Source organism: Vidua macroura, chromosome 21 (assembly GCF_024509145.1).
Source record: "Vidua macroura isolate BioBank_ID:100142 chromosome 21, ASM2450914v1, whole genome shotgun sequence".
Classification (NCBI taxonomy): Eukaryota; Metazoa; Chordata; class Aves; order Passeriformes; family Viduidae; genus Vidua; species Vidua macroura.
The window spans coordinates 1,867,548-1,895,117 of NC_071591.1; the positions used below are offsets into that span (position 1 = coordinate 1,867,548).

The 27,570-nt window shown below is 52.3% G+C and overlaps 1 protein-coding gene across 1 annotated transcript in view; it reads right to left on the minus strand.

The window, feature by feature from the left end:
- The window catches only part of LOC128817654 (carboxyl-terminal PDZ ligand of neuronal nitric oxide synthase protein-like), a 28,718-nt gene continuing 1,148 nt past the window's right edge, over nucleotides 1-27,570 (minus strand). Inside the window, exons 2-11 of the mRNA XM_053996352.1 lie at nucleotides 24,661-24,732; nucleotides 7,537-7,629; nucleotides 6,873-6,931; nucleotides 5,330-5,438; nucleotides 4,886-5,027; nucleotides 4,352-4,512; nucleotides 3,199-3,366; nucleotides 2,361-2,538; nucleotides 1,765-2,122; nucleotides 1-1,660 (exon numbers count right to left, since the gene is read on the minus strand). Of these exons, the coding sequence (XP_053852327.1) occupies nucleotides 1,186-1,660; nucleotides 1,765-2,122; nucleotides 2,361-2,538; nucleotides 3,199-3,366; nucleotides 4,352-4,512; nucleotides 4,886-5,027; nucleotides 5,330-5,438; nucleotides 6,873-6,931; nucleotides 7,537-7,629; nucleotides 24,661-24,732 (1,815 nt within the window). The 3' untranslated portion in view covers nucleotides 1-1,185. The remainder of the gene's footprint in view (nucleotides 1,661-1,764; nucleotides 2,123-2,360; nucleotides 2,539-3,198; nucleotides 3,367-4,351; nucleotides 4,513-4,885; nucleotides 5,028-5,329; nucleotides 5,439-6,872; nucleotides 6,932-7,536; nucleotides 7,630-24,660; nucleotides 24,733-27,570) is intronic.

Sequence of the window (27,570 nt, forward strand, 5' to 3'; positions counted from 1 at the left end):
TCTGCAAATCTGTTTATTTTTTTCTTTAAAAGTCCATTACCAAACCGCAGCGTCCTATGGAGGGGCTGGGCTGCCGCTACCGCGCTATGGGACAGCCCAGCCGAGCTTTACAGCCCCCGGCCCGGTCCCCAGCCCCCTTCCAGCTCTGTCACTGCCATGGCTGGCTCTGGGTGCGTGTCCTGTCACCCCCCTCTCCCCGTAGGAGCAGCACCATGCCAGGGACAGGCAGCACGGCTGCTCCAAGTCTCCATTTCTGCTTGACACTTCCCAACTCGACTCTCCGACACTTTCCCAACACCCTCTGACAAACAACCAAGGTGGATGAGCATCACCCCGCTTCTTCCTTAAACCTTAACTCCTCCCAGGACACTCACATTTCTGAGACCAAACCCAAACCACACCGTAACACCCTAAAATCAGCACAAGGAGCAGCCTCCTGCCTGCAGCCACCAGCAGCTCGGGGGGCACGGGAGAGCTCTCTGCCCTGACCCCAAGACATGGGGCGCACCCTTCCTTAGGGGGTCACTGCTGCAGGCTCCCAGGGCCAGCCCTGCACCCATTAGTGGCCTCAGAGGGGTGGCCCAACCTGTGTGGGCAGTGGGTGCTGGGGAGTGGGAAAAGGCACCTATGGAGGCAGTGGTGGCTTCACTGCGTGGGGACACAGTGATGGGGCTGCTGTCCCCAAAGGAGGGCTGGGCACAGCATGGGGCTGGTGGACACTGGCAGCTCTGGAGAGACCCAGCGTGGTGGCAGTCTGGGACACACCCTGGGGAGCTGGGCAGGAGAGTGACACCGTGGCCGTGCTGCATGGCCCTGCTCAGGCTGCCATGGGTGGCAACTGATGAACCAGAAGAGCCTCTTGTCCCACAGCGCTGCGCCGTGCCCTGCCCAGGACTTCCACCCTTCAGCTCCCTGGGAATTCCCTGCTGTGAGCATCCCTGGCTGTGTGAGCAGGGACAGGATGGCAGTGTGACAGCAGTGTGGGCTGGTGCAGACTGAGGCAGGGCTGGCCAGTCCCATCCTGTGGGGTGGCCCTGTAGGTGGTGGGAGAAGCCGTTATGTGGGACAGGGACAGTAAAGGGACCGGTCTCGTAGCCTGGGCACAGGGACCCCCAGTGCCAGAGTGGGGTTGTGGACGGAGCTGCTGGGGCTGCCAGCCACCAGCTACCATTGACCATGGCCCCACTAAGAGGGGACTCTGCTGGGCCCCACAGCAGTGTCCAGCTCATCTTCAGAGAAGCTGATGTGCAAGCAGGTGTCATCTGCAGGGGAGAAGGGCAGTGAGCTGTCCGTGGGGCTGCCCAGGGCCACTAACTCCTTGGCCAGGGTCTCGCTGGCTGTTGGGTCATGGATGCTGGCCAAGGGGGACATTGGCCCACTCTCTCCAGTCCTGTCCTTGCCCAGAGTGTGCTGGCAGGTCCCGGCAAGGCCAGGCTCCATGCTGGAGGCAGCGCTCCTTGCAGGAGTCCTTGCCTCAGGGTCCAAGAGGGTGAGGGAGCTGGCAGTGATGCTGGTGAGGCTGGAGATGCTGGCACTGGGTAGGCTCAGGTGGGCAGTGCTCTCGGGCTTCACCTCCACTTCCAGGCTTGGGGAGGTCTTGCTTGACCTTTTGCGTAGGATGGGCGGTGGCGGGTTGAGCTTGGGAATGGGCGGCTGCCGCCTGCGGAGGGAAAGCAGAGAGAGGAGGTGATGGGCAAGTACATCCCTGCAGCACTCAGGGTGTTCCCCCTGCAGCTGGCAGGAGACAGAGGTGGCACACTCTACCTGTCCTCATCCCCCCTGGCCGTGTCGTCCGCCTTCGGCCGGCCGCTCCCGTTGGGCAGAGCGAAGTCGCTGACCTCGGAGCCCTCCACGCGCCGGCTGAGCCCATCCTGCCCCTCCAGCACTGCCAGACACTCGTCCCCCTCCTTGCTGCCGCAGCGGTGGCTGCCCCTGTCCAGGCTGACGAGGTTGAGGTAGGAGTCCCTGGGGCCCAGGGAAGGCAGCGAGCCGGGGGCCTCTGGGCTGCCCAGGATGCTGGCGGGGGTGGAGGTGGACGGCAGGTGGACGTCCAGGCTGTAGTGGTTCTTCAGGTTCAGGGAGAGGGACTGGGCCAGGGACAGGTTTTGCAAGGAGTGGTCAGCTGTGAGAGATGGACAAGGGGCACGTGAAAAACTGAGGATCTCCAAACCAGCTGTTTCCCTGCACTTTGAGGGGTGCAGAAATGCCCCAGACCCCCAGAGCCTGCTGGGATGGTACTGGGAGCACTCCAGTTGTTTCCTGTGACTGCAAGGAATGCAGTGATTGTCCAGGGGGATGGAGCTGGGGACACGCCAGCATCCAAACAACCCCAGTGTTGTTGAGTGTGTCATTGTCCTCACCCGGCTGCCGATGCTCATCCCGGTGCTCCTCCCGGGCCTCCAGCACTGTGAGCTGCCGCACCAGCAGTGAGACGTGCTGCAGCAGGTCGCGGTTGGTCAGCAGGAGCTGCCGCACCCGGGCCTGCGCCTCGATCCGCGCCGCTGTCTCGGCCGCCAGTTGGTCCTTCAGCAGCTGCACCTGCGAGACGGGACGGGGAGATGCCAACAGGGTCGTGCGGACGGGATGATGCGGGAGCGGGCGATGCGGGACGGGAGGAGCATCCCCGGGAGCGCCCGGTACCGGCGGCGCCACAGCGCCCCCTGCCGGCCCCGCCGCGCCACCCCCGAACGCTCCCCCCGAGCCGGTCCAGCCGCGGGCGGGGAGGCGGCGGCGTCCCGGGGGTGTGTGGGGTGTCCTGCTGTCCCCCCGGTAACGGGAAACGCGTACGGGATGTGCCCAGCCGGGAGGCACCGGGCTCCCCGCTCTGATGCTGGATTGGGGGTGGGATGGTTTCCAAAAACGGGATGAGATGGGGTGAAACGGGAGTCGGGGGCTCTACCGGGCCCTGCAACACTCCCAGAGCAGCCTGGGGCTGTGTCAGCAGCCAGCTCCGTGTCTGGGGGAGCTCAGCTGTGCTGCAAGCGATGCTGCACGTGGCGCTAGAAGCAATGCTGCGAGCTGGGCTGCGAGCGATGCTGCGAGCTCTGCTGAGAGCCGTGCGACCGGGAATGCTGCCAGCGCTTCTGCGAGGGCCCCGGCCCGCTCCCACCTGCCCCGCCGTCAGCCTAGCCCGGCTGGACGCTGGCCCACGGGGAGGAGAAGGGCTGGTGCCGCCTGAGGGGAGGGCAGGACGTGTACCTGGGCCACAGCCACCTGCGTCTGCTGCTGCTGCTGGAGGAGCTGCTGCTGGAGCAGCTGGAGGCAGTGCTGGGAGGCCAGCGGGGTGATGGAGGCCGAGGAGCAGGGGCTGCTCGGGCTGAGCAGCTGCTGGGAGCTGGCCAGGTGGAGGGAGCAGCTTTCGGCATCCTGGGCACAAAGAAATGGGCAGGTGAGCGGATTGACTGGCTCAGGCTGGGATTTGGGTTTTGGTTCCCCACGCAGCAGAGGAGCCCCTGTGCTCGGGGCACGCAGGGGGTGTTGAGGGGCAGCCCCGGGCTGTCAGGGGATCTGTGGGATCCCCAGCACAGTGTTTCAGAGAGGATTCTCCCAGAGAGCTGGCAGAGCTGCCTTGGCTGTGTCTGGGGAGGGGGGTCCCCAGGGCTCCCAGGAAGGAGACAGCAGGGAGTGACCCAAACACTCCACACCTTTCCGTGCTGCCCAGGCTGGGCGGTGTCCTGGTGCCTGGAGCATTTGCCAGCGCCTGCGGCCACTGCCCTTCCTGCTGCTGCCCTCCCCTGCTTGGGCAGTGCCAGAAGGAATGCAGGAAAGCCCGGCCTTTCCAGGCACGCAAACGAATCCCATGGATTCGGGGAGTGCCTGTCAGTGCAGCTGTTTCCAGGCGGGCCCTGTGAGCATTACTGTTGTGTGAGCTGAAGCGATGCCATTCAGGCCTCCGGGAAGTGCTCCCAGAGTCTGTGGAGCACCCATTCATTAAGGTGGAACTGCTGCTCGAGCTGAACGTGCCACGGGTGCCTGTGCTGCCGGGGCTGGGCCTCCTGGGGACATTGCTCCCTGGGCCTGGAGCACGAGGCGATCGCTGCCAGGGCAGTCGGACAAGCAACTGCTGCAGAGCAGCACTGAGGGCACGGAAATCCAGCCCAGGTGGGGTGTGAAGCCTGCTGAGCCATGCGCCGCAGCCCCCACCCCTGCCTCTTACCTCAACCCCCACCCCAGCACTGGACACAGCCTCTCTGCGGGTGAACTGGGAGCTGAGCAGGGAGCCAGGAGGGAGGGCTGCAATGGGGTCTCCATGAAAGCACCTCCAAATCAAGCCATGATACAGTGACCCCGAGCAGAGGGCCCTCAGCAGCAGCAGAGCACATGAACCGTTCTCCAGCCCACCCCCCATTACCTGGCCGTTCTTTTCCTTTGAGGCTTGCCCAGGTTTCAGCATGCCAAGCTCTCCCCTAGCACCTGGCAGCTCTCTGGGTCCCCTCTCGGACACACAGATGCCACCAGTATCGATGCCAACCTCATCCACATCCGTGATCTTGGAGCCCTTTATCTGGTGAACTTCAAACAAGATGGACAGATGAATCTGAGCCTCCCTTCCCTGCCAGGGTCGCAGGCAGAGCGGGGGCCCCGTGCAGGGCCGGGAGCTGGGGGAAGCTCAGGGACAAGGGCCAGGACTTGCTCCAAATCTCAGCATGCTGTGAAGGGGCAGGAGGGAGGGAATGGCTTGGCCGAGGGGCTGCAGACTCAGCTTGCTGAATGAGGGGGCTCAGCCTGCCCCTCCCAGCGCTCAGTAGGAGCGGGCAGGCAGGGCAGATTCCCCGTGCTCCCCATCGGGAGGGGCCCAAAGCTCTCGCCCGTGAGGGAGGTGCCACCTCGCGTGTCCCCACCCCAAAGCATCCCCGCACCGCTGCCTTAAGGAGCCGCGAGTCACCTTCCAGCGGCTGCTCCTCGGCCGATTTGTCGCTGGCGCCGTCGGCCTGCCCGTCGGCGTTCTGCAGGGCGTGCTGCAGGCTCAGCTTGTGGCACACCTCGAAGGCCTGTCCCACGGTGCGCACCACGCGCATGGCCTGGCTCTGCGGGGCAAGCCCGCAGCTCAGCCGCGCTGCCGCCGCCGCCCCAGCGAGCCTTCCCCGCTTCCCACCCTGCACCGCCGCCTCTCCTCCTGTGCTGGCTGCTCCAGCAGTGCCCTCCCCGTTCCCCACTCAGGATCTGGGTGCTCCTGTCCCTGTGTGGAATGCGCCGCTGGGCAGGAGGGGACAAGCACCAGGCACGTTGTTTTGGGGACGCCCAGCACCGGCGCTGCCTCGGTCGCTCCCCAGGGATCTGCACCCTCTGACCCCGCAGTGATGTGGGTGCACCCCCAGGAGCATCCTACCTTCTTCTTGGATTTGAAGACGTTGCACCTGAAGGAGTTGTTTGCGCCGTCCCTCGCGATGTAACTGAATATTTTCAGGTCTTGCGAGTCATGAGAGACGTAGAAAATTCTAGGTGGGAGAGAGACAAAGGGAATTAATTAAACACCATGGGGAGTCTGTGCCCTCCAGACCACCTCTGCTCCTGTGTGTCCCCAGGGTGGGCCGGTTTGCAGCCCCCAGGACTGGAGGAACGAGGCAGTGCTGGTGCATGGCCCCTCCTGCAATTTTCAAGGCAGGAGGTGATGGATTTAGAGAGCGTTTCAGGCTTGATGGAAAACCTTCTGGTTTCTGAAGTAGGCAAAAGCTTTTTAAAGATCCTGTGGGAAAGCGAAAAAATCTATAGTCCTGGAAAGCGAGTGGCTATTTTTAGCCTCAGCAATTAACCCCTGCCCAGGCTGCAGCGAGGCAGAACTGCCTGCATGGTGGTGACTGCCCTGCCCTGGGGACCCAGAGGGTCCCTCCTCCACAGTGGGCAGGTGGCACAGCACAAAATCCTCTCCCAGGGATGCTGAGTGCACTCTGAGGATTCCTGTCTCTGCTGCTCAGGCTGACTCTCCTTCTACTGCAAGACCATTTTGAAGATTTTTATATATGTTTGATTTAATTAGGTGAAAATGTGACAAGTGAGCTCAGCTCTGAATAGAGAAGAAACCAAAGGGATTCTTGAAATGTTTTTTTTTTTTTCTTCTGCTCTTTCTGTCACTGGAATTTTTTGGGTGTTGAACTTTCAGTTAGAGCAGTTACTACCAATGTACCACGTGTAGTAATCTTTAAAGAAAGCCAGAGGTGAGAAGTGGGCACAGATAATGCATCAGCACATCCTCTGTTCCTTATGTCCTCACTAAGGGCTCTGATCCCAAAAATCCGTGTTGGGGATCCAGTTCTTGGGGCTGTGGGCTCGTGGTACAATAATTCACTTTGCAGATCCAACAGCCTGGAGCACCCTGTGCTTTTAACCCGTCCTCAGGCCATGCACCATCCCTGGGGCTGCTCCCCATCCCCAGGAGCTCCTGAGGCACCAGGTTTATGCTCAGTGTAAACCTCTGGGTGGGGCTTGTGGTCTCTGGAATACCTCCATGTCCCATGGAAGGTGCTATGGCAAGTCAGTGCTTTCTTGCCATGTCTGTAAGGGTTAATTCCCAGTGAGCACTTACTCCTTAGAGTAAGGCCGTGCTTCAGAAGCACAGGGAGAGCCATGCTCTGAAGGCAAGCCATGGGAAGCCTGTCTTCAGAGGCAGAATCAGAGAGTAATCCAGGCTGAAGCATCTCCAGGGTCACCCAGTCTAACCCCGTTCAAAGCAGAGCCAGCTTCAAAGCAAGATCAGTCCATCTCGCTCTCCCAAATGTATGAAAAGGATTCTCCAGCAGCAGTAACTTTGTACCCTCGTTAATTTTAGATGCTCCTTTGGAAAGCCTTGGTGGAGGGGTCTCAGCAGGTGGGAGGAAGGGCACTGATCCCCCAGGGCTGACTGGCCCTCCCTGGTTGAATCCCCTGCCACATACCTGTACACGGGATCGTGCATCACCACCATCTTACTCTCGTCCCAGGTCCACTCCTTTCTCTGTAAGCAGAGACAAAATCACACTAAATCAGGTGGAAGTGAAACTCCACCAAACTGAAGGGCAGGAAACCTGGGGAACAGTGCTTTTGTCCCAAGGCACAATCCAGGCTGCAGTGTGACTAGATGAGCCACGGCTGTTTCAACAGTATCTCAGATAAAAATAGATTTTTTTTTTTGATCGTTTATCATATCTGATCACAGCCTTCAGGGCTGAAAATGGTCCCTAAGATTAATTTATAACATCAAATATGCAGAAGAGTTACATGCTTTGGGGAAGAAGGCTTGGAGCTGGGGCTTAGGAAATCTGGATTCTGTGACTTGGTGGAAAGGACAGTTGGGCAAAGAGGTGAGGGGTGCTCAGACCAGGAAACCTGGAAAAAGCTTTCTCGTATTAGCAAGAAAAAATGTATCCCCTGAGAGATACATTTTTTTAATAGAAAAAAATCCTCTTCCCACAGTGTAATATTGCCACTCTCTTTCCAGCAAGGTTTTGTTATTAGTTGGATGGAAACTGGAGTGTTTTCTTGTGCAAATCCTGGGTGTTTTTTAAGGAAAGGCCAGTTTGGGTTAGCAGGGTGACTATCCCTGGGCTGGAGCAGCCTCACCTTCTGCTTCTTGCGCAGGATCACCTTCACCCCATCCACAGACACGATGATGCTCACCTTCTTCTTCTTAATGTTCTTGGCTTTGAATTCATACTGGGGGGAAGAAAAACCCAAGTTGAAGAGGGTACAGGGGGTACCTGGGACAGTGTGTGATAGCCGGTGTCTGACAGGAAAATGTCAGGTTTTGGTTTAATCCCAGCTGCTGAGGGAGGTGGGAATTTGTTTTGTTCTGTTGAGAAAAACTGTTTTGGGAAGGACTTGGTGCAGTAGCTGGGATGCCAGGCAGGATCCTGGCTCTGTCAGGAGCATCCCTTGGGAGAGGACAAGTGGAATTTAATCCTCTGGACTACATCCAGACTGTTAATGTGGATCTGGGAAGAGCTTTCCCCATGCATTGGCCATGCCTGGTCCAGCAGGACTCTGCTCCAGAGGTCTGATGGGGAGGTGGCACCTGCAGCAAACACCAAGCAGTGACATCTCTGGTGCCCTTGTGTGTCAGCACTGCGCTGCACGGGGAATACAAAATCACTCAGGAGCTGCAGGGAGGGCCAGATGGGCGGCAGTAACGCAATTATACCTCAGTCATTTGCATAATCACATTAACCTCTGTGGGATCAGGATCTCTGGAGAAAAACCCTGCAGGTGTCTGCAGCCTGAGTTCACCTCCATTTGTGTTAAAAATTAAACACTGACTTTTAAATGTTGTTTTAGCTGACAGTTAGAAGCATGGCAGAGCCCTTCTACTCTGGAGACCTTTGTTTACAGCACTCATCCTTCCTGCCCCCATTTGAAGCACCATTTTTAGCTTCCAAACTCAGCATTTTGATACTCCATATTTCTTGCAGTCCCTGTTTGAAATCCACCACTTTGTCACGTTGCTTTGGTGAATCAGTGCAGGCTCTGATTCGTGGATGTGGAGGAAAAGGCAATGCCTAGCAGCCTGAAATCTACCTAGGCCCTGTAATTAGACATCTAATTAGAACTCTGATTTCTTTCTACAGTTGGGGAATGCAGGGTGCAGGTGAGATGCTAATGGAGTCCAGGCACCTCTTTTGGGATGCTGAAGTTGGAGGACTGTGTGTGGCTCTGTCACCCAAGCTCTGCAGAGAAGATACATCCTCCCCACTCCTCAGCACCCAATGTGAGCCACGCCAGCTTTACAGACAGAAAATTGGGTGGCTTTCATTTTTATCAGGCTTTTGATGCTGCTCATTGAATTCTTAGCACTCTGCAAGGTTTATGGTATCAGACAGACCCCGGATTAAACCACAGCCTTTTGATCTCCCCATGAATTATTACTTTCAGACAAGCTCTTTTAAAATCTATCTATGGCGCTATTGCGTGTGAAGCTGGAACTAAATTAGCTATACCCGTTTTTTATTTATGGGGAGGAGTGAGAGGAAGGGTGAGGTGGCGAGTGCATCCTGCAGGCTGCTGGGGCCCACGGGGATGCAGCAGAGCCTGCGGGTCTGGGGTCAGGCAGATGGACTCGCCAGGCTCAGCACCTGAGAGGGCTTCCCCACCCTCTACCCCTCATGCCCAGTCCCCCCAGCCCAGCTGCTCCCCCTCCCCCGTGCTCACCAAACTGTTTGTCCTTGTCTGCTCCATGAATGTCAATAAACCCGGGATAGACTGTTCTGCCCGCTAAAGAGCTGTTTATCTTTCTTTTACACAAATGGCTGGGAAAATACTAGCTGTGCTTTCCAAGAAAGAGCAATACAGTGTATTTTCCCATTGTAGCAACAGGGGTGCAATTACATTCAAACAAGGCTCTTTACTCAAAGGCTTTAAGCAAAGTCCAAGCCTGGATTTTGCAGAGATGCTTTTTCTTTCTCTCTTGGACAGAAAGGAACAATCAGGAGCAGCAGCAGTGAATCTGTGGGTGCTGCCAGGAGTGATGGCAAGACTCTAAACCCAGGGAACTCCAGCCAGCTCCCACACAGCACCACCCCAGCCTGGCTCTGTACAGGGCTTCAGCTCCAGGCAGAGCTGTGCAGCACCACAAGCTGAGGAAGAAGTTTGTTGGTCCTTCCCTCTCCATGGAGCCCGTGGCCACTGCTGCATCCTTGCTGGAGCTCACGGCCAAGGCACAGCCCAGCCATGGCCACAACCAGCTTGGCCTGAAAACAGTTAAAACTCATTGGTACCTCAAATCTTTTCTCAAGGGTGAAACCCCTCAAGCAGCAGAAGCTGCAGGATGTCCCCTGTCCCAGCACAGGAAGCAGGAGCATCAGCTGGGTGAGAACACCGTGCCCCAAGAGGAGGGCAGAGCCCCACGCTCACATCGCACCAGCTCAGCTTGGACTCTCTCTCCATCTCTCCACAGAAGAGCCAGGTGGAACACAGCTTCAGTCATTTAATTGCTTCCTATCAAGCAGGAATCAGTATTTTAATGAACTGTGATTTATATAAGGACAGGAAAGCACATGGGAAAAGGCACTCTGAGACAGCTGACTTTTCTCCTGTAGAATGTTCATGCATAACCCAACCTTTATCCTGGCACGAGGCTCCAGGCTGACCTGTCACTGCTGTCATAGCACAGACTAGTCACTGATTTTCTTCTTACTGTTGAATTGATGGGATTTTTTCCCCCCAGATTTGTCAAGGTTAGCAACAAATCCAAACCCACACTGCAACATTTCTCTCTGCTGCCTTCCACTATTCAGTTGTTATTCTCCTGTTGTTTGTGCTGTCCTATGGGGAAAAGCTTTCTGGATGCTAAAGGATCTGGAGTTGCCCCTACAAGTGGCAATACAGCAGCCTGGCAGCTTTCTTAACTATGGAGACAAGATAGGACATTTTATAAATAAATGCAGGTCAAACAAGGGTAATTAATTTCATTTATTTTAGCAGTGTCATTAATTCTGCTGTGTTTGACCTGGAATACTTTCCACTTCTGCTCTTAAATCCCTGCGTTCAAGACTTTGCCTTTCATACGGTCCCACACACTGCTGGCATGAAATATTAACTTACCCATGAGCTAAAGACTGTATGACTAGAAATGTTAATGGCACCGTGTGATGCATATTTCATTGGATAATTCCACCCAAGCAGATATAAATTACACATGCAGTTACCAGCTTCCATCTGCTGATGAAACTTGGGCTAATGCACATTGGAAATCATATGCAGTTTCCAGCACTAGGAACAACCTGCATGAATACAGTTATTCAAGGAAGCAATTCTTAATGTGATTAATTACTGAAGGTATCAGGGCCTTCATTATGCAAATGAAAACTGTCATAAAATAGAGAGTTTGCAGGTCTTGGAGGCAGTCTCTGCTTCCAAAAAATGCATCTTCTTCATTAACAAGGAGCAGCAAGGCCGGAACATGCTCCTGGCCATGGTTCAAATGGTGTTTTAAGTTGTATTAAGGGAAATCAAAGCAGAGGCTCTGCAGGTTTTTGAAGCTGGAGTATGTCAATGCCCCCACTCACAGCTGGGTATGGATTTATTTGCATGCCCATAGGAAGATGCCAGGGGCTTGGAAACCAGCGACTTCTTCCTGTGGCTGTAAATTCTCCAGCCAGCCCTCAGCCTGCTGTCCTGCCCTGGCCTCCCCTTGGCCTCCCCTCGGCCCATCCCTGCCTGGCAGGCTGCAGGATCTATGTGTCCATAAACAACCCCCAACAATAGCCTGTCCCAGCCCCTTCCCCAGCCTCGCCTTCCAGACAGACACAGGGAGCATGGCAATGAGGAGGTGGGAATGAGCTCAGCTCTGTCCCCGGACTGACCGGCTCCGGGCAGCGCCACCCCAGCAGGACCCCCAGTCCCTGCCCCCACTGGCACATGGCTGCATCCCACTGGGGAGGGGGGCTCCCTTCCCTTCCCTTCCCTTCCCTTCCCTTCCCTTCCCTTCCCTTCCCTTCCCTTCCCTTCCCTTCCCTTCCCTTCCCTTCCCTTCCCTTCCCTTCCCTTCCCTGTGCAGCCTCTGGTATTATATGAGTCCCATTTTAGGATTTAGAGCCATGATGAATCCAAGTAATTCCAGCTCAGGAATGTAATTAATTTCAAACCAGCTGACCTACACGGGGTGAGGACAGGGTGTTATCTCGGCTTCTGTTTGAACTACCCATGCTTGCAGTGCTGCCCTTGGAACTGATGCTCCGGAAAACTCCAGAATTCTTGCAGCCAGTGGGGCCCAGCCGAGCGCTGCCCTGGAGCTGACAAACCAGCAGTGTCCATCCCCACAGCCTCGGACCACAGGCTGCTTGCTGTGCAGCCTCTGATCCCCCCTTCAGCATCACATCCCACCTTCCCGAGGTCACTGCCGGCCCGGTCAGCGCAGCCCTCGCCGTGGCTCTGTCTGGAAAGCGCCTTCCCTTTGTGCCCTTGGGCAGCATGTGCCTGTGGAGTGCTGTGAGCCCCGGGGCTGCCGGGCCGGGCATAGCCTGGGGCTGCGCTGCAGTAGCTGGGCAACACGGACACAAAAGCGACGCAGGAAGCAGCGGAGACCAGGAGTGCACCTCCTGCCCAGTGGAAAAATGAGAATTTATGATCCTTGGAAACATAAAACTGCTCACTGGAAAGCACAAACCAAAAAGGGAGTACAATAGGCAAGGAGAATGCTGGCAGCGTACTCAAAGTATTTTTTTCTCATTTAAATGAGCTCCTTCCACCATCCAGCAAGCTCTCTGTACATGCTGCAGACTGCTCCCCAAGCTATCATGGGCCTGCTGGGTTTCTGGGAGTCCCTGGAAGGGCAGCAAGGAAATGTGGCCCCGGTCCATCCCAAAGGATCCCTGGCTGACCTTGGGCAGGGGCAGTGAGGATGCTGCCCTGGCTGCTGCAGCTGGAGGATGATCACACAAGAGGGAGAAGGAGAAAGAGCTGCGTTTTGTGCAGGTCTCCTTTGACACCTGAGGAGTCCAGCTTCAGAGCATTCTGATGGACATGGTAATACAGGAGCCTTCCTCTGCATCCCCCTTCTCCTCATTTCCAACAGATCTTATCCTTGGGAGGTCCCAGACTGCTGAAGTCTCAGACAGCCCTTAAGGATAACTCATTCTTTCCACCTTTCGGTGACATGGCAAAGGATGTGGCTGCAGTTCAGGTATTTCTCTGTGCCAGTCAAAAGGATGTGGAGGGAAAAGCAGAATTACACTCACAGGGGTGAGTAGGGCTTCTGCAGGTGATGGGAGCTGGTGGGAGCCCAGGGCTAGCAGTGGCTCTTTAATTAGTCTTTTCCACCTCTGAAAAACCTAATCTCTTGTCCTAGAACAAAGCTTCTTCGCCTGCTTTTAAGAAAGGGTGGGACAAAAGCAGCCTTTTCATTGCCTCCTCCCTGTGGAAGAGATAGTGCAATACTGCTGAGCTCCATCCTGAGAGGCACAAGCAGCCTCACAGCCCAGCACAAGGTGACATCATCTGGCCTTTGGTGCCTCTCTGACAAAAGCCCCATTGTGTGTCTGTCACTTCCAGGAGCTCCCTGCTGTCCCCAGGTTTAATAGGGAGCTTTCCCACACACGGCCCTTCAGTTCTTGTCTTGCCAGGCCAGGCCAAGCCCAGCTCATGGGGAAGTTGGATTTTATTTTCCTCCCTACTTCTATTCACTTTGCAGGAGGAAACAAATTACCTTTTCCATCTGCAGTGCCTTGGATGATTAATTAGCATCAGTAATGAAGTAGTGTCTCGGGACCCCACCCCAACAGGAGCATGAAAATGTCCCTACCTGAAAAAGCTGCTAGGTTACTGCAGATAAAAAGTGCTAATTTCATTAGAAGCAGGTCAGATTCACCTGAAATAACCCTGAGAAGTGAAACTGCAATTAAACACTGCAATATCTTCAAGTAATTCCCTATTTCCTTACAAACATCTGTGTCACAAGGCCCTGCAGAGAAGGGCCTGGTTTAGTGCATGTTTCATATCCTAGCTGCCCTCCAGTCTGTTATGTAGGACAAGAGGCAAGTTAGGAGTTGGGATTGCTTTAAACCTCGTCCATCAAGGTTCACACAACAAAGCTCTGAAGAGCAGGAGCCAGGACTCTGCAGCAAGCTCAGAGCTCCATGAAAAAGCCCCCGACCCCCTGCATGGCTGTGGGAAGGTAACAGAGTATTTTCTATGTCTGTTTCTCACTCACAAAGCAAGGATATTCATTTTCTACTTCATTCACTTAGTTGTTCTGGTTACAGCCAGCCCCTGCCAAGTGACAGCTACCCAGCACCTCGCTGGCAGGGCCAGGCCACCAGACACTGCTTGTACAGACAGGAGCAGGAGGCAACTGAGGATTTCTGCTGCCTGCTCCAAAATTCCTGCTGTACTTTCAGTCCCTACCCACCCCTCTCCATGAGCCTGGCAGGCCACGGCAGGGGAGATGCTCCTGGCTCACTTCTTGGTATTTTGGCTAGGCTGTGCAGAGAGGGAAAAGAGGAGCTGGTGTCCTCAGAAGCAGGAGGGGGAGATAGGGCAGGGGTGATTAACAGGGCTGCTTTGCTCTGTCTCTGCGAGGTGGTGTTTATTGCTTGTTTGGAGAGAAAATAAAAGGCCAGTTTTGTTCTTCTGTGGCTTGTCAGAGGTGTGTTTGTGATGCTGCTCTTCAGGAGAGCAGAGCATTGTTCAGAGCAGTTTGTGGCCATGGGAGCCAGGCAGGGCCCACCATTCAGAGTGTGGGGCAGGGGCTTAATGAGGGTCCTGGCAGGGACTCACTGGCACAGCACAGAGATGGGGAGAAAACCTAATCCCACTGCCATGTACAGGCTCTGACAAAGGCAGGTACTGGGATTTTAGGCTTCTAAATAATGCAAGACTTTGTGTTTATGTAAGGATGCTATTTTAGTGCAGGTAGTCCAAGGGAAGGGGGTGGCAATCCAGAGGGAAAGGCAGCCAGAGCAGGCTGGGAGCCACGCTCTGAGTGCAGGGATGGAGAGGGAATGTCAGTGCTCCTGAGACCTGGGGCAGGCAGGGGAGGCTCAGAGGAAGAGGCAGAGAAGTGCCCACGTGTTCAGCCTGATAACCAAGTCAAACCAGCCCTGGCTCCCAACAGGGCTGGGTGTGACCTGCTGGGGTTCTCCATTTCCAGCACTGTGCTGCCCTGCAGCCGCCTCCTGAAAGCCTTGGTGACTTCAGGGTGCTCAGCATGCCCTCCCAGGGTGGATGCCTATCCAAAGGAGAAGGAGCTTTTAATGCCTTTAAAATAGCAAGCAGGAGTTTGCTGTTGAGAATCTGGAGAAGCTACATCTGCATGATGTAGCTTTACACCTGCTCTGGGGAAATGCTGCAGGGAGGGAACATCTCCTGGCTTCCAGACTTGCTATCACACCCCATATGCATCTCGGGTGCTGTCCTCCAGCTCTGTTTTGCCATTTCTCCTAGCCACCTACTAAGGAAATTAGCATTTCCTTTGCATATCCACAGCAGAGTCAGGAAGCTGGACTTGGCACCTTTATCTTTGAGCAAGCAGAATCCAAGCTAGAACGAGGACTTGATCTCCATTTGCATTCAGAACCAGCACTTGATTACAAACTAGACCAGAATGACAATGGGGGGATGCTGAGTGTGCTGCTGTGTGCAGACCAGGCTTCAGGACTCCTTTGCTAGGTGCAATCCATCTTTGCTCTCCTGCAGGGCAAAGAGCTCTTTGTTAGCTCAAGCTCTGGGTGCAGCTGATCCTTTCTACACCTCAGTGCCATGAACAGCCTTGCCATGGACTGGTTTGAGACACTCAGGGACAGAAATAATCTGCTTTATTGCCAGGCAAGGAGACTTTTTCTCTGGAGCTGTTAATACTATCGATCTGCAGCAGTTCCACCTGAGCAAACATTTCTTACAGAAAACTCAGTGACTTATAGTCGACCTCCAGGTGCTGCACTGAAAGGATGAGTATTACCCAGATGTGCAGCCCTGAGCAGAGCCAGGCACAGCACAGCTCCCATGCTGCTTCTCTCCAAGTGGGCCTTGCTTAGAAATTACTGAGTGCTAATAAAACTGCAGCTCCTAAATTTAAAGGGAAGTCTCTGGGTTCTCCTCAAATTGTCCATGAAACTTCACTCAAATTTGGAAACAAGACTGCTACTGTAAGAGAAAGAAAATTCAGGTCTAATTGTGTCATTTCCAAAACTCCAGAATATTAAGCAGTTCAAGGACTCTATTAGCCTCAGGGGAGCTACTGAGATTAGTGAATCATGATGAGAGAAAAGCCTGGGTTTAGATATGGAAATTATGGAAAAAGAGGATTTTATGCTCTCAGTATTCATTGTCACTGAGGTCTTGTCACCAAAACTGTACCAGAACATCACAGGCTCCTCTCTCCCCCCAGTGCTGTTCCCTGTGTCCCTGGGCTTGCAGTGGTGTCAGCAGGAGGTGTGAAGCTCTGGACATCAATGCATTCTGCACTGCTCTCACACAGGTCAGTGATTAACCCCAGACAGAGTCCCCTGCCCCAGCTCACAGCTCCTGCCACCAGCTGGGATTCAAGGAAGCGAGACGAGCAGGAGATCAGCACTGCCCTGGGGGGCAACAACATGAAAATAGGAAATGTGCCTGGGATGGAAGTTTATGGCCTGTAATCATTAACAGCAGGAGCACAGGCTGCAGCAGGACTGAGCAGGTCCATGGTGCTGTGGCATCACTTGAGTGCTCCGTGAGCCATGTGTGGCTCTGCAGCAGGTGAAGGACACTCAAGAGGTGCCATCTGAGCCTGAAGAGTACCCGTGTGCCTTACACCCTCCTGGAGCAGCTGTGACTGCCTCATCCTCCACCACACTGCACCTGGCCTGAACATGTCCCTCTGCTCTTCTTCATCTGACAAAAATAATTTGATTTTTAGGAAGAAGAGCCTGGAACTCAGAGGGTTTGGTGGCTGTGCAGGGAACAGGGTGATTTGGGGCCTGGGATGCTCCTTCAATGCACAGGGCCACATCCTGCCCTCCAGCAGATCCAGCCAGGCAGGAACTCTGCAGCAGCAGTGACAGAAGGATGGAGGAAGTGGGAAGTGACTCAGGTGTCCTGAAATCTGTCAGGCAGCTGCCAATTAGTCCAAATAACCCATCTGGTCCAGGGAAAAGACATTTAAATAATGTCTAATCACTGCTGCAGGAAAAGAAAGAAAACCATTCCATAATGCCTTTAAAAAATCCCTGCTCCCTCATCAAAGCATCCTTCCTTCCAGGGAGCCATTCAAGACTTTTATGCTTTAGATTTACCACACTGTTATTTGGTCAAAACATGAAGTAGCTTGTCAAAGTACTATGTAAAGTAGCACGGATTCTGTCTGCCTTCAGGCCTCATTTACTACAGAGCAAAAGCAAATTGAAGAAAGCAAGCGTAGAACCAAGCTATTGTGAGCAAATCTTATTTTACTGGGCTGGATTTGGCTTTGTGGTCACAGTCCCTCAGGGTCCCTCTCCTCAGAACACTGATCAGTGCAGTACAAAGGGCCCTTGCATGTGACAAAATCAAGACAACATCTACAGGGGCACCCACTGCTGTGCCCTGGCTGCCTCCTCCTGTGCCCAGCACAGACTCAACCTGAGAACCAGAGAGGCTCAGTCAAAGCAGGAGGATTACACTGTAGCCACAGGATCTTTTTTTTTTTTCAGATTTTTCCCTGCACAGAGAGAGACTCATGGGACAGATTTAAGTGTTTGTATCTTCATGGGCTGGGCTATTCTGTTTTGTTCCTGAAACACATCACCCTGCCCTGGTGGAAATCCACCTCTGCACTTGTATTGGCTGTACAGGGAGGGTCTCTGCTCCACCCCAGGGGCAGCCCCAGCTCTGTGCCCCTGCAGCTGTCACTCAGATTTAGGCAGCTCCTTGTTACCAAGCCAGTCCAATGTGCTCTCTACACTCTGGTTACCTTCTCAATTACATTTTTTCAGGCACCAACAAAGAAGCAGCTTTGAGTCGTGGCTGAGTGTTCTTCACCAGAATGTAATTTGAAAGCCATTATATTTCATCTCTGTAACACTCTACAACCAGTAACATAACTGGTGAAAAAGTCTCTTTATTTCAAACTAGATAAAAGCTTTGCAGAGATCTCATATGGTGATATTTTAGCTAGTGAAATTAAATGCTTCAGTAATATAATGATAATACTGTTAAAGCCACTTTATTTTACAATTAAAAGGTACCTGCTTCATTGCCAAGATTCAGCATCAGACAAAAACCTCTGTCTTGTTCTATTTAGAACTAACATTTTAATTTAGCTTTTATCCATTTAAATGCTGCTTTTATTAGCCTTCAACTCAACTCCAATCCACCATGACTCTTATGCAAAACAGAATTAATGTGCCCGACTGGTTCCATCCCCTCGCTGGAGAAGCCATGGAGTTCTGAGGGCTCTGAGGAAGGCACTAAAGGTCACCCTTGCCTGGAGATGACACATTTCACTGACTGATCCCTCCACCCATCTGTTACCAACCCTGCACCGTGCACTCTGAACGGGCTGGAGGAGCTGAAGCATCTCTGGTCACCGGCCACTCCTCAAAAAGTGGGTCATGAAACGTGGCCACCGAAAATGCCCTCAGCTGTCTTCTGGCACAGTGGCCTGTATTCACAGCTTGACCAGTCCCACTCGTTCAGCTCAGAGGTTAAGTGACAGAAGGTGACTAATTATTCTGTGGCAGGAAGTCCAGAGGTGATTTAGGGTTGGAGATGAGCAGGGTGGAAATCTGCAGGAGTTTCTAAGTCAGTGGGGCAGCTCTATTGTACGGTGAGACCCCCCAAGCAGTGAGCAGAAGGTTGGATTCCTGTGTAATCTCAGAGGTGTTTTTTCCTCTCCTCCCACTCAAGATGCACAGAGCATAGTCAGTTCTCCACCACAGTCACACAATGCTGCCTAGAAACACTGTGCATGATGCCACTGCAGAAACAGCTCATTAAGAGCTTCTTCCCTTTGTTTCAAGATAATACAAACAGCAGAAAATGGGTAAAACAAGCTTGGGTTTGTCTGAGACAAGGCAGACTCCATTTTTTTAGAAAGCCAGCTTCCACATTTTAATTAGTCTTTTGTAAGGCTAGGAAAGCAGCATGTGCATGGAGCACACCAGAGCCTGTCAAGGTGACCAGAGAACACCTGGAGAGAGGCCTAAGGAGCTGCACCTGCATGACCCACCCCTCCTGGGGCTTCATGGCAGGGGATCTCAGGGAGATCTTGTCCCACCTGGTGTTTTGGCTAATTGGTGCTGTAGGGCAGACTGGGAAGGGGGAGAGGCTGCAGAACTCTGTGGCAGGATGGGAGCAGGGTGAGGAGCAGTGCCTGGGAGGTTTTAGCTCCTGCAGTCTCACACTGGAGCCACTTGTTTTGCCTGGAGAAATGGATTCTTGCCAGACATTCTGCCAGAGGGCTCAGCTCCTTCAGCACCCTGTGCTGCATGCAGGTAAGACCCATAACGTGTCTGTCCTCCCTTAAGGTAAGGTGACATCCCTGTCATGCTTTATCTTCCTGAAGACCAGGAAACAGACTGTGGGAACAAACCTGGGGGCCATTTGCAGTGTGCAGCAGTAGAATGCTTTGCAGTAGGGCTGTGCATTGAATGTGGTGGTTTCAGTGCTGCCTGCCCGGGGCAGGAGCAGGTAAGAACTTTGTGGCAAGGCTCAGAGACCCTCAGAACACATGTGGGACTCCTGCCTCCCGGGAAGCCCAGCCTGATCCCCATCCCTGTGCAGGAGACTCTGCTATAGATGCAACAAACAGGAAAACAAACTAATGAGGCATTAGGGCTAAACTTAGCTGCAATTAACATTTAATTACTATCCTGAAAACACTTGCTGTATTTTGCCAGGGCCTGGAAAGGTAAACCCAATTAGCTTAATCTTGTGTGGTAGGAACCTTAAACTGGTTCAGATGCCTGATCTCATGGATGGGACCCTGAGAGTAACTGGTGTTTCTGGGACCCAGAGCTGAGCAGCCCTGTGGGCTGATCATGTACTGCCTGTGTCAAGCTGCAGAGCCTTTCTTAGGCCTCTGCTTTGGAGAAGAGTCAGAGCTGACACCAGACCTTCTGCAGAAGGTGCCAGAGCAAGTTTGTACATGCTTGTGTATATTGGTTTTGCTGCCACAGCTCTCTCCTGGAGGCCACAGGCTGTGTCTAACACTTAGCAGGGTAAACAACCCTTGCATGGTTCTCCAGAGATGCAGGGAAGGTATCCTAGAAAATGATGCTCTCTTGGAGCATACTCTGGGGTGAATACAATGTCTTCTTAGTGTGGGGGAGAAGGAGTGTGTTTCTCACTCTAACCTTGTCACAACTGTCATCTGTTTCTCCTGCATCCTCCTGTAAATTAAAGGAAGGTGCATGGTGTTCTGAGAACTAAAGAAAGGTCCACCCCAGCAGTCTGAGGCTGCTGAAATATTTTAAGATACTAGGCTTGTTGTCTGTCACAGCCCAGGGCTATCATTAGCTGAGCATTTGGATGCTCTTCCAAAGAGGCTGAAAGGGAAAACCCTCCAGGAACTGCAGCAGAACAAACTCCCATCCAACAACAACAGCTCCTGGTGTGCAGCTACAGAGGCCTGTACCCCAGGGCAAGTGCTCCAGCAGTTTGCACTTCCATGTTTGAGTCTGTGCCTCAGCTACAGCTGACCAAATATCTTCATTATAGAGGGAGAGGCTGCAGAGACTAACCAAGAAACCCAGCTGGGAATTCAGCTTCTCTCTTGTTTGAGTTCTGATCACAACTCCAGCTCAGATTAACATGAAGCTGGCAGGAAAACACAGCTCTGAGCATCATAACCCAGGAAGGGCTTATAGGCAGAATATGTCAGAGGAATTTATGCAGCAGTTTTCTAAGTGAACTTCTGCCTGCCTGGGAAAATTGAGGGAACTGTATTCTAGAACAATCTCCTGGACAAGCCCATGAAACATCTCTACCTCTGAAACCTGTCACCCAGTAATAAATTAAACTGAGAGGGCTGAAGGTAGTCTTCCTGCCCTCTGCCATCTGTCCACCTGGTTCCTCTCCTTCTGTAGGAAGAGCAGATAAATCACACCCATATTTGCTCCTGAACCGTTGGAATTTACAGCCTGGCAGGGCTTTAAGTGCAATGTGCTGTGTGAGCCAGCCCAGCTCTGGGGCTGGGAGCTCTGGAGTGCAGAGGCAGGTTCCCTGCAGCTGTCCCTGCTGCCTCTGCTTCACAAGTTTGTGCAGTAGGACTGTAACTTACTCATCCTGATTTAAATTGCTGTCATGTCACACTTCAACACTACCAGCTGATACTTGGCAGTCAGTCTGACGTACAGTGTGGCTGGATTGCACCTCCTCACTCAGATACTGTGTGGAGAAACTGCAAAGTGCTGAGGCTCTGCTCAAAGATGGATGCAGCAAGAATGATCAGGAGAAGAGGGAGGCTGAAGTGAGAACCCAGTTCTCGTTCCAAGGAGAGCTCAGGCATTTCTCATGTATCCTGCATTGAGATTTATAAATGCTTCTGTTTCTCTGGCACACTGGCCTCTGGGGAAAAAGGCTTCTCAATTAAATTAAGCTCAAGAAATGTGGAGGTAACAGAAGACACATTAGTCTGGATGCCTGCCTCCTGTTTGCTCATCCTGGTGTTTGGATGGGCACAGCACCAGCTGGCTGTTCCCTTATAGAAAGATTAAATAATCCAACATCTGGCTCCTTTCTGAGTGTCAATACCTGCATAGGTCCAAGCTAAACCTTCCAAACAGAACTGGAATTTGTAGGCTTCAGAGATTCTTAAGTGCAGATTCCAGGGAAAACTGATTCTGTGCCTTGAAGGTAGATAAATGGAGTGTCTTGGGGAATTGCTGGCAGCAGGCTGTCTGTGGGGATGACAGGCTTTGTCACTTACTCCTACTGTGTCCCTGTACAGCTGCCCACTCAAAATAGCAGCACTAGGCCTGCTCAGCTGGCTGCAAAGTGCTGGACTGGGGGTAGAGGTGCTCTGGGAAGGGAACAGCTGACCTTCTCCTCTGGTCAGTGCTGGCTCTGGGGAATGCATGCAGGATGTGTGGTGATGTTAACCCTGCACTTGAAGCCATCCCATTCCCTGGCTAAGATTTTCCAAGCAACTTCAGCAGCTTCAAGGAAGTGTTTTGTGTTTTACAAAACCCATCTTCACATTAGCTACTGCTTGAATTGTGAGGAGGAAAGATCTTGATTTGTACATAAACTCCCTGGAGTGCTGAGAAGGCTCCAATACCTGCAGAGGGATCCACTCCAGCAGAAGCCAGCTCCACCAGAACGCTGATGGAGCACAGGAGCTGCCAGACACCCAGACCTGGATGGCCTCGGGCAGGTGCAGGCAGCAGATGCTGCTCCCTGGGAGGTGGGGGAACACCTGCCCGGGGTGCTTGGAGCTGTGAGATGAATTGGACTCTCCTCAGCAGGCCCTCGCTGTGCCTGTCAGGGTACAGTGTATTTATCCAAGCTGCAAACTCATTTCATCACCTCCCCTGCCAGGGCAAGAGGTAGAGGGATTAGCTTGAACTCTGATCATATAATAACAACATGGCAGCTGTAGGCAGCTAATAATCCACTGTGAGGATTAGCAAACTTAAAGTTGTCTAGCTCTGCATAATGGAAAGCTAAGAACAGCAGCTTCCCTGTTCTACCTACTGCATTTGCATTCTCTCCAGTGGAAGCATAGAACATGATGAGACAAGGCTTTCCAGTCTGTTATGAAATGGGATCTAAAGTGTGACTAATGGAGTATTGCTAGCAATTCTACAAGCATCCATTCAGCCCAGAATATGGATTTAAGCTTTACTAAGAGACTGCCCCTCAAATACCTACTGCCAGAGAGCAGGTCACAATTTCAGCAGGCTGATGCTAAAACTTGTTATTTGAGGCTCTCTGGGAGTAACATCCTGAAGTCTGCAGGCACGCTGCTCTGCTTATGCATGGAGAATCCCACTGATCCAGAATCCCTGGTATAACTCGTGTGTGACTGGTAAAAGAGCCCAGTACAGAACACAGAACACGCCAAGGAGCAGACTCGTCACCTGGTGCTGCTGCTCTCCTTAGGACCCTCTCAGGACATTTGGAGTCCTCAGCAGCTGGAGACTTTTCCCCCAAGGCAGTTTTGGCACTTGTATCAATTTGCTGATGAGTAAGCAGAGTAAGCAGCTCTGACACAGCCTGGGAAAGAGAGCTGTGACTCCTCATCCTCCTCCCTGCTCGCTCTGGAGCGGCACAAGCGCTGAGTAAGAGCCCTCCTGAGCTGTGGCCCGGCTCCATCAGCACTGGGATGGCCCCAATCCTCCTGTGGCACAGGAGCAGCACAGGCAGTGCTGTGCTGGGGCTCGTACTGCACAACTTTTCTGCTCCAGTGGAGAATTCCAGTGGAACACTGGAGTGCACAGAGGATGAAAGCTTCACCACGACATGCCCCTGCCAACACTTGACAGGGCTGTGGGACCTTACTCACTCTTGCACTGCAAACAGGCACTGCCACTCACAATAACATAGGAACAAAATACTCATTTCCCCCAAGGGTTTCTTCCACTGTTTCCTCCCAGTTGTAACTGGTGCTGCTGAGAGTCCATGGGAAAAAACTCTAGTACAGACAAGGCCTCTGCATGCAAATGAATGCTACATAAATAACCCCCATCTTCCCTCAGTTCCTAGGTTGGGTACTCTATGCACCAGAATTCTCTTCAAAGACCTCCCAGTTCATTCTTTATGCTCTAATTAAGGATCAGTGCCAATTAACTATCTTCAATAGAGGAGCATCTTCCGCTCAGCAGCCAGGAAGTGTCTGAATAAGATCCTGCTGTACAATGTGCACATGAAAAGGGAAGCCCTCCCTTTTTGGAATGGGCTTCCAAGATTAAAAACTCAGTATAGATTACTGGATGCCTACTTAAAAATCCTGTGTGACAAGATTAAGTGACGGCACCCAGAAATGCAGAATGGGTTTTTTACATGTTTCTTGTGGTACTCAAGCATGCTATTGCACTGCCAAGGCTCTGAGCAGGGTACCACTGTGGCAATGGCAGGTGTGAAAACAGAACGTGACACTTTATTTTAAGTGATATTAAAATACTGTTTGTTTTTTTCTTACAAGGGTGCCATAGATCAGCAGAAGTGCAGTGTCAAATCTGACGATAAATATTGATTGAAATGAAAAATTGCCAATAATTATGCCAGCACCTAAACTGCCCTGGTAGTCCTCACCTATTGCTTTTACTTCCTACAGATATTCACCTGTTCCATAAATAACCAGGCAATTTAGACTGCTGCTGAACTGTGTTCTGAGCAAGAGCTGTGCTAATAGTCTGAGCAGGCAAAGGGAGGGGAATGTCATTTCTAAGCTTGGCTGGAGATGAATACATCAGCTTCCCAGCCACTTACAGGCTAAGTTTAAAAAACACTATTCTAAAGGAAAATTAGATGGTTAAACACTGTGGGGGAAGGGGGGAAATAGGATAATCCCTTCAAAGCTTTAAATGGAAGATTCTCAAACTTGCTTCAGCTGATGTGAGACATATGAACAGCCTCAGAATTAAGACCCCTGCAAAACTTCAGCCAGACACAACAGCTGCACTGCCTTTTGGGGGAGATGCACTTGAACTGGTTATACATGAAGCAGATGTAAGCCACCCAACCCTGCTAATCACAGCTAAATCTGGGGACCATTCACAGGCTGCTCTGCAGAATAAAGGGGCAGAACAGGAAGACAGCAGGCTTGGTGATGAGAAACAGGAACTGTAAAACTGTACTGGAGCATGGGGAAAGCAGCATATTATTCTAGGAGCAGCAGAATCCACAAAGTCTAGTCAGATGGGATTTACACCAATCACACCTGCCAGGGCACTGATATTTCAATATATAACACAATATATTTGGAACTGTCAATGAACTCAAGTGCTTTTGTGAAGCACATTGTGTCTAGCTTATTTTTCACGGACACAAAATTCCAAACAGGCTAAATAAATCTCCCAGGTTCAAGGAGAAGCCCCATGGCTGCTCAGCACAGGAGAGGGCTGTTATCAAGACATTTGAGTCTTGGTAACAGATCCCTTTGCAGAGAGCACAGGATGGGCCTATGCTAAGATGCCTTGGGAATTCCTGGAGAAGCTTGTTGCAAACCTGATTGGGCTGAGATTTGAGCTCCAGATAGGAAGGGCTGGAGGGAATGTGGAACAGTAGATTGCAACCAAGTCACTCCAGGGAGTGTAAGCTTTAACTCCGTGTGGGGCTCAGCTCTTCTGAACTTACCCGGATCCTCCTCATGGCTGCCACGATCTCCACGCGGCTGTTGGGCCTGGGGACATCCAAGCTCCCAATGTACTGAAAGACACAACGTGAGATGGCTGTGCAGTAAGGCACAAGTTCATGGTGTGGGCTTCTTCAAAACAGACAGCCTTTCTCATTTATTTAGTCACTCCTTGCTTGGACTCCTTCGACCCAGGACAGGATAGGAATAATCTGCTGTAGGCAATGTTACCAAGTTGGGGATTTCTGAGGTTGGGTGTGAGGCTCTGACCTCATTCAGGTTCTGGATGTGCCTTTACCAGTGCTCTGCAGGGCAATGTCTGCTGCTAATTGAGTCATGATCTCTCTGAAGATGAGACTGTCTATCCATTGTTCCTCCTGCTCAAAATTGAAAGAGCTGTAAAGCTTCCAGGATGTGCAACAAACACCTTTCCTGGAAAAGCCTTGTGATTCTAGTTTAAGTTTTCAGTCTGGACCATGCTACCTCTTGATACTGCTGTCCCTGCTTGGCAGGACCAGCTGTCTGCAGAATCCTGATAAACCCACCCAAATCTGTGTCCTACAACCCTGCTTAGGGGAGCTGCAGCCCTAACCATACTGCTTGGGGTTGCGTGTCTGCATTCCAGTGTCTATGCCAGTCCTAGCAAAGTCTCTTACTGGGGTCTGAGACATGGCAGACGGCAGGTTCCCATCACCTCCACCCCTGCACCACAGCTACAGCTCCTCGAGCTGGTTGCCTGTTCTCCTGAAAGGAACGGCAGCACACTGCCCATGCTCCACAGGTAATCGTGGAACACCCACGAGCTGCATTTCTTCCTCTTGTGCTGCCTGCACTGTCCCCTCGTGTGCCAAAGCAGAACCTGCTCGTGCACCTGCTGGCAGAAGGCGGCAGCTGCTGCCCGGTGGCACCGGTGACAGCACACGGTGACAGCACACGTGGCACGGCTGCACAGGAGTGCCCGCGCTGCCGAGGGGAGGAGGCACAGAGCTGCCAGCTCAGCCTTGGGAACCAGGAAAACACGTGGTGCCCTGGACAGTCACAGCGCGTGCGGAGCAAAGGCTGCTGATGCTGTCAAGTGCCGTGGCTCAGCTCTGAGGGAACACCTGCACGCCCAGGGCACGTTGGTGAGCACGGGGAGAATGTCACCGAGCGAGAGGGCGATGACAGCACGTGCTGGGAGTGGCCCTGGCAGCTGCTGGGTTTGGTGCTGCTGGGGGCCCAGTGGGGCCCATCAGCTCCCTCAGGGTAACACAGCCCATCTCTGCTGTTAGTGGTGGGGACTGAGGGCAGTTCACAGAGTTTAGTGACCCTCCCAGGAGCATTTGGTTCACGAACTGTGTCTGGTTTTTAGCGCGTGGTTACAAACTGTTGGTTTTTTGGAAGTTGTTCCCTTGTGGAGAGGAAAAGGAGCAGCTCATCAGGAGGCCCCTGCAAACATTCAGGGTGATATTATATATATGAGCAGAGACAAAATAATTCCCCAGAAGAGCCCCATAAGTATTGCTGTTACTGACACAGCTCTGGATTTATTTCTCCACTGTACTACTTGCAGATTGTAATGGGTTTTATCTTGTAAAATGTCTGCTTAAAAGGGCTTTCAGAGATGAGCTCTCCTGGCTCAGTCTTTAGTGCTCTTTCTCCTGCTTTGAAATAAACACCACAAGCAATCTGAAAGGTCATCTGGCTTTGCTGCTGCTTCTGTAAATGCCTTTGCAAAATGGCATTTTTAAGAGCAGTTAAGTTCATCTGTAGCCTTTGGTAAACCACAGGAGAACCAAACTCAGAGCACAAGAGCTTGAGGGCAGCAGGGAGGGGAGCAGCAGAGCCAGGGCTTCCCTCTGGGCTGGTGGGGAGGGCAGAGCTGTATTGCTGACATCTGTGGCCTCTTTGGGGTGCAGATCTCCTTCCCTGCTCTGCTGGCTGTCAGGACAGTCACTGGTAATCCAGATGAGCTCCTTGCAGCTGGCTGGCCTTTTGTCTGCCAGCAGAAGAGCTGCAGTGGGGAACAGGCCATGCTCCTAATGACAAATTAATTGGGGCAAGAGGACAGCTGGGACTGCTGAAGTAGAGGAGATTCTTTCAAACTCCCTGCTCTGGTGTGGCTGCAGAGTTTGGGTACCTGTGCTGCCACACGGAGCCATGAAACTCATGAAACAGCACACAAAGCTCTGCCCAAACAAGCAGCTCCCAGTACTGACCTCCAGAAGATTATAGGGGGAGGAAGGCAGTTTTGGAATGTGGAGATTAGAGAGCGAGTGTGGTCAGTAGGATTGCCTGGTGCGAGACACCTGCAGCCAGCTGCAGCCTTGTCATTGTCAGCGCTGCAGCTGACTGATGTGCCCACAATGAGCAGCATAATTGGAAGAGACAGGCTGTAAAGCAGAACTGAGCGAGCATGTTACTAAGGTAATGCAAACCCCATCCCAGACCCACACTCCTAACAGGGTGTTTATCCACTCGCCAGCTCTGGATGCCTGGAGCTGTCAATCTGAAAAGCCAGTTTCACTCAGTTAAAGGTACAGTTGCTTCCCATCTTTTTAAAAATCAGATTAAGAATTTTTCTTCTCCTCAGCACAGTCTGCAGCACAGCAAATGCTAATTTAAATAGAGAAATCACAGATTAAATGTTTTCTTCCCTAAGGAATATAAATTTTTTAAAATACATGATTAGCTGTCTATTCAGATTCATCCTGTATCCTGCTTAAATCTTGCAGCTCTTTCAGCAGGAAAACCAAGAGGCACAAAATCCGTATTTCAAAGCTTTATTGGAATGTATATGCCCCTTCTTTCCAGCTCAGGAGACAGCAGGCGTGAATTCCATTTCTAATCTGTGTTAGGCCACCTGCAAAGAGGGGAAGGGAGCCTGTGAGTTGCTCCAGCAAAATGCAATTCTTCTTGTCAGCTGAATTATA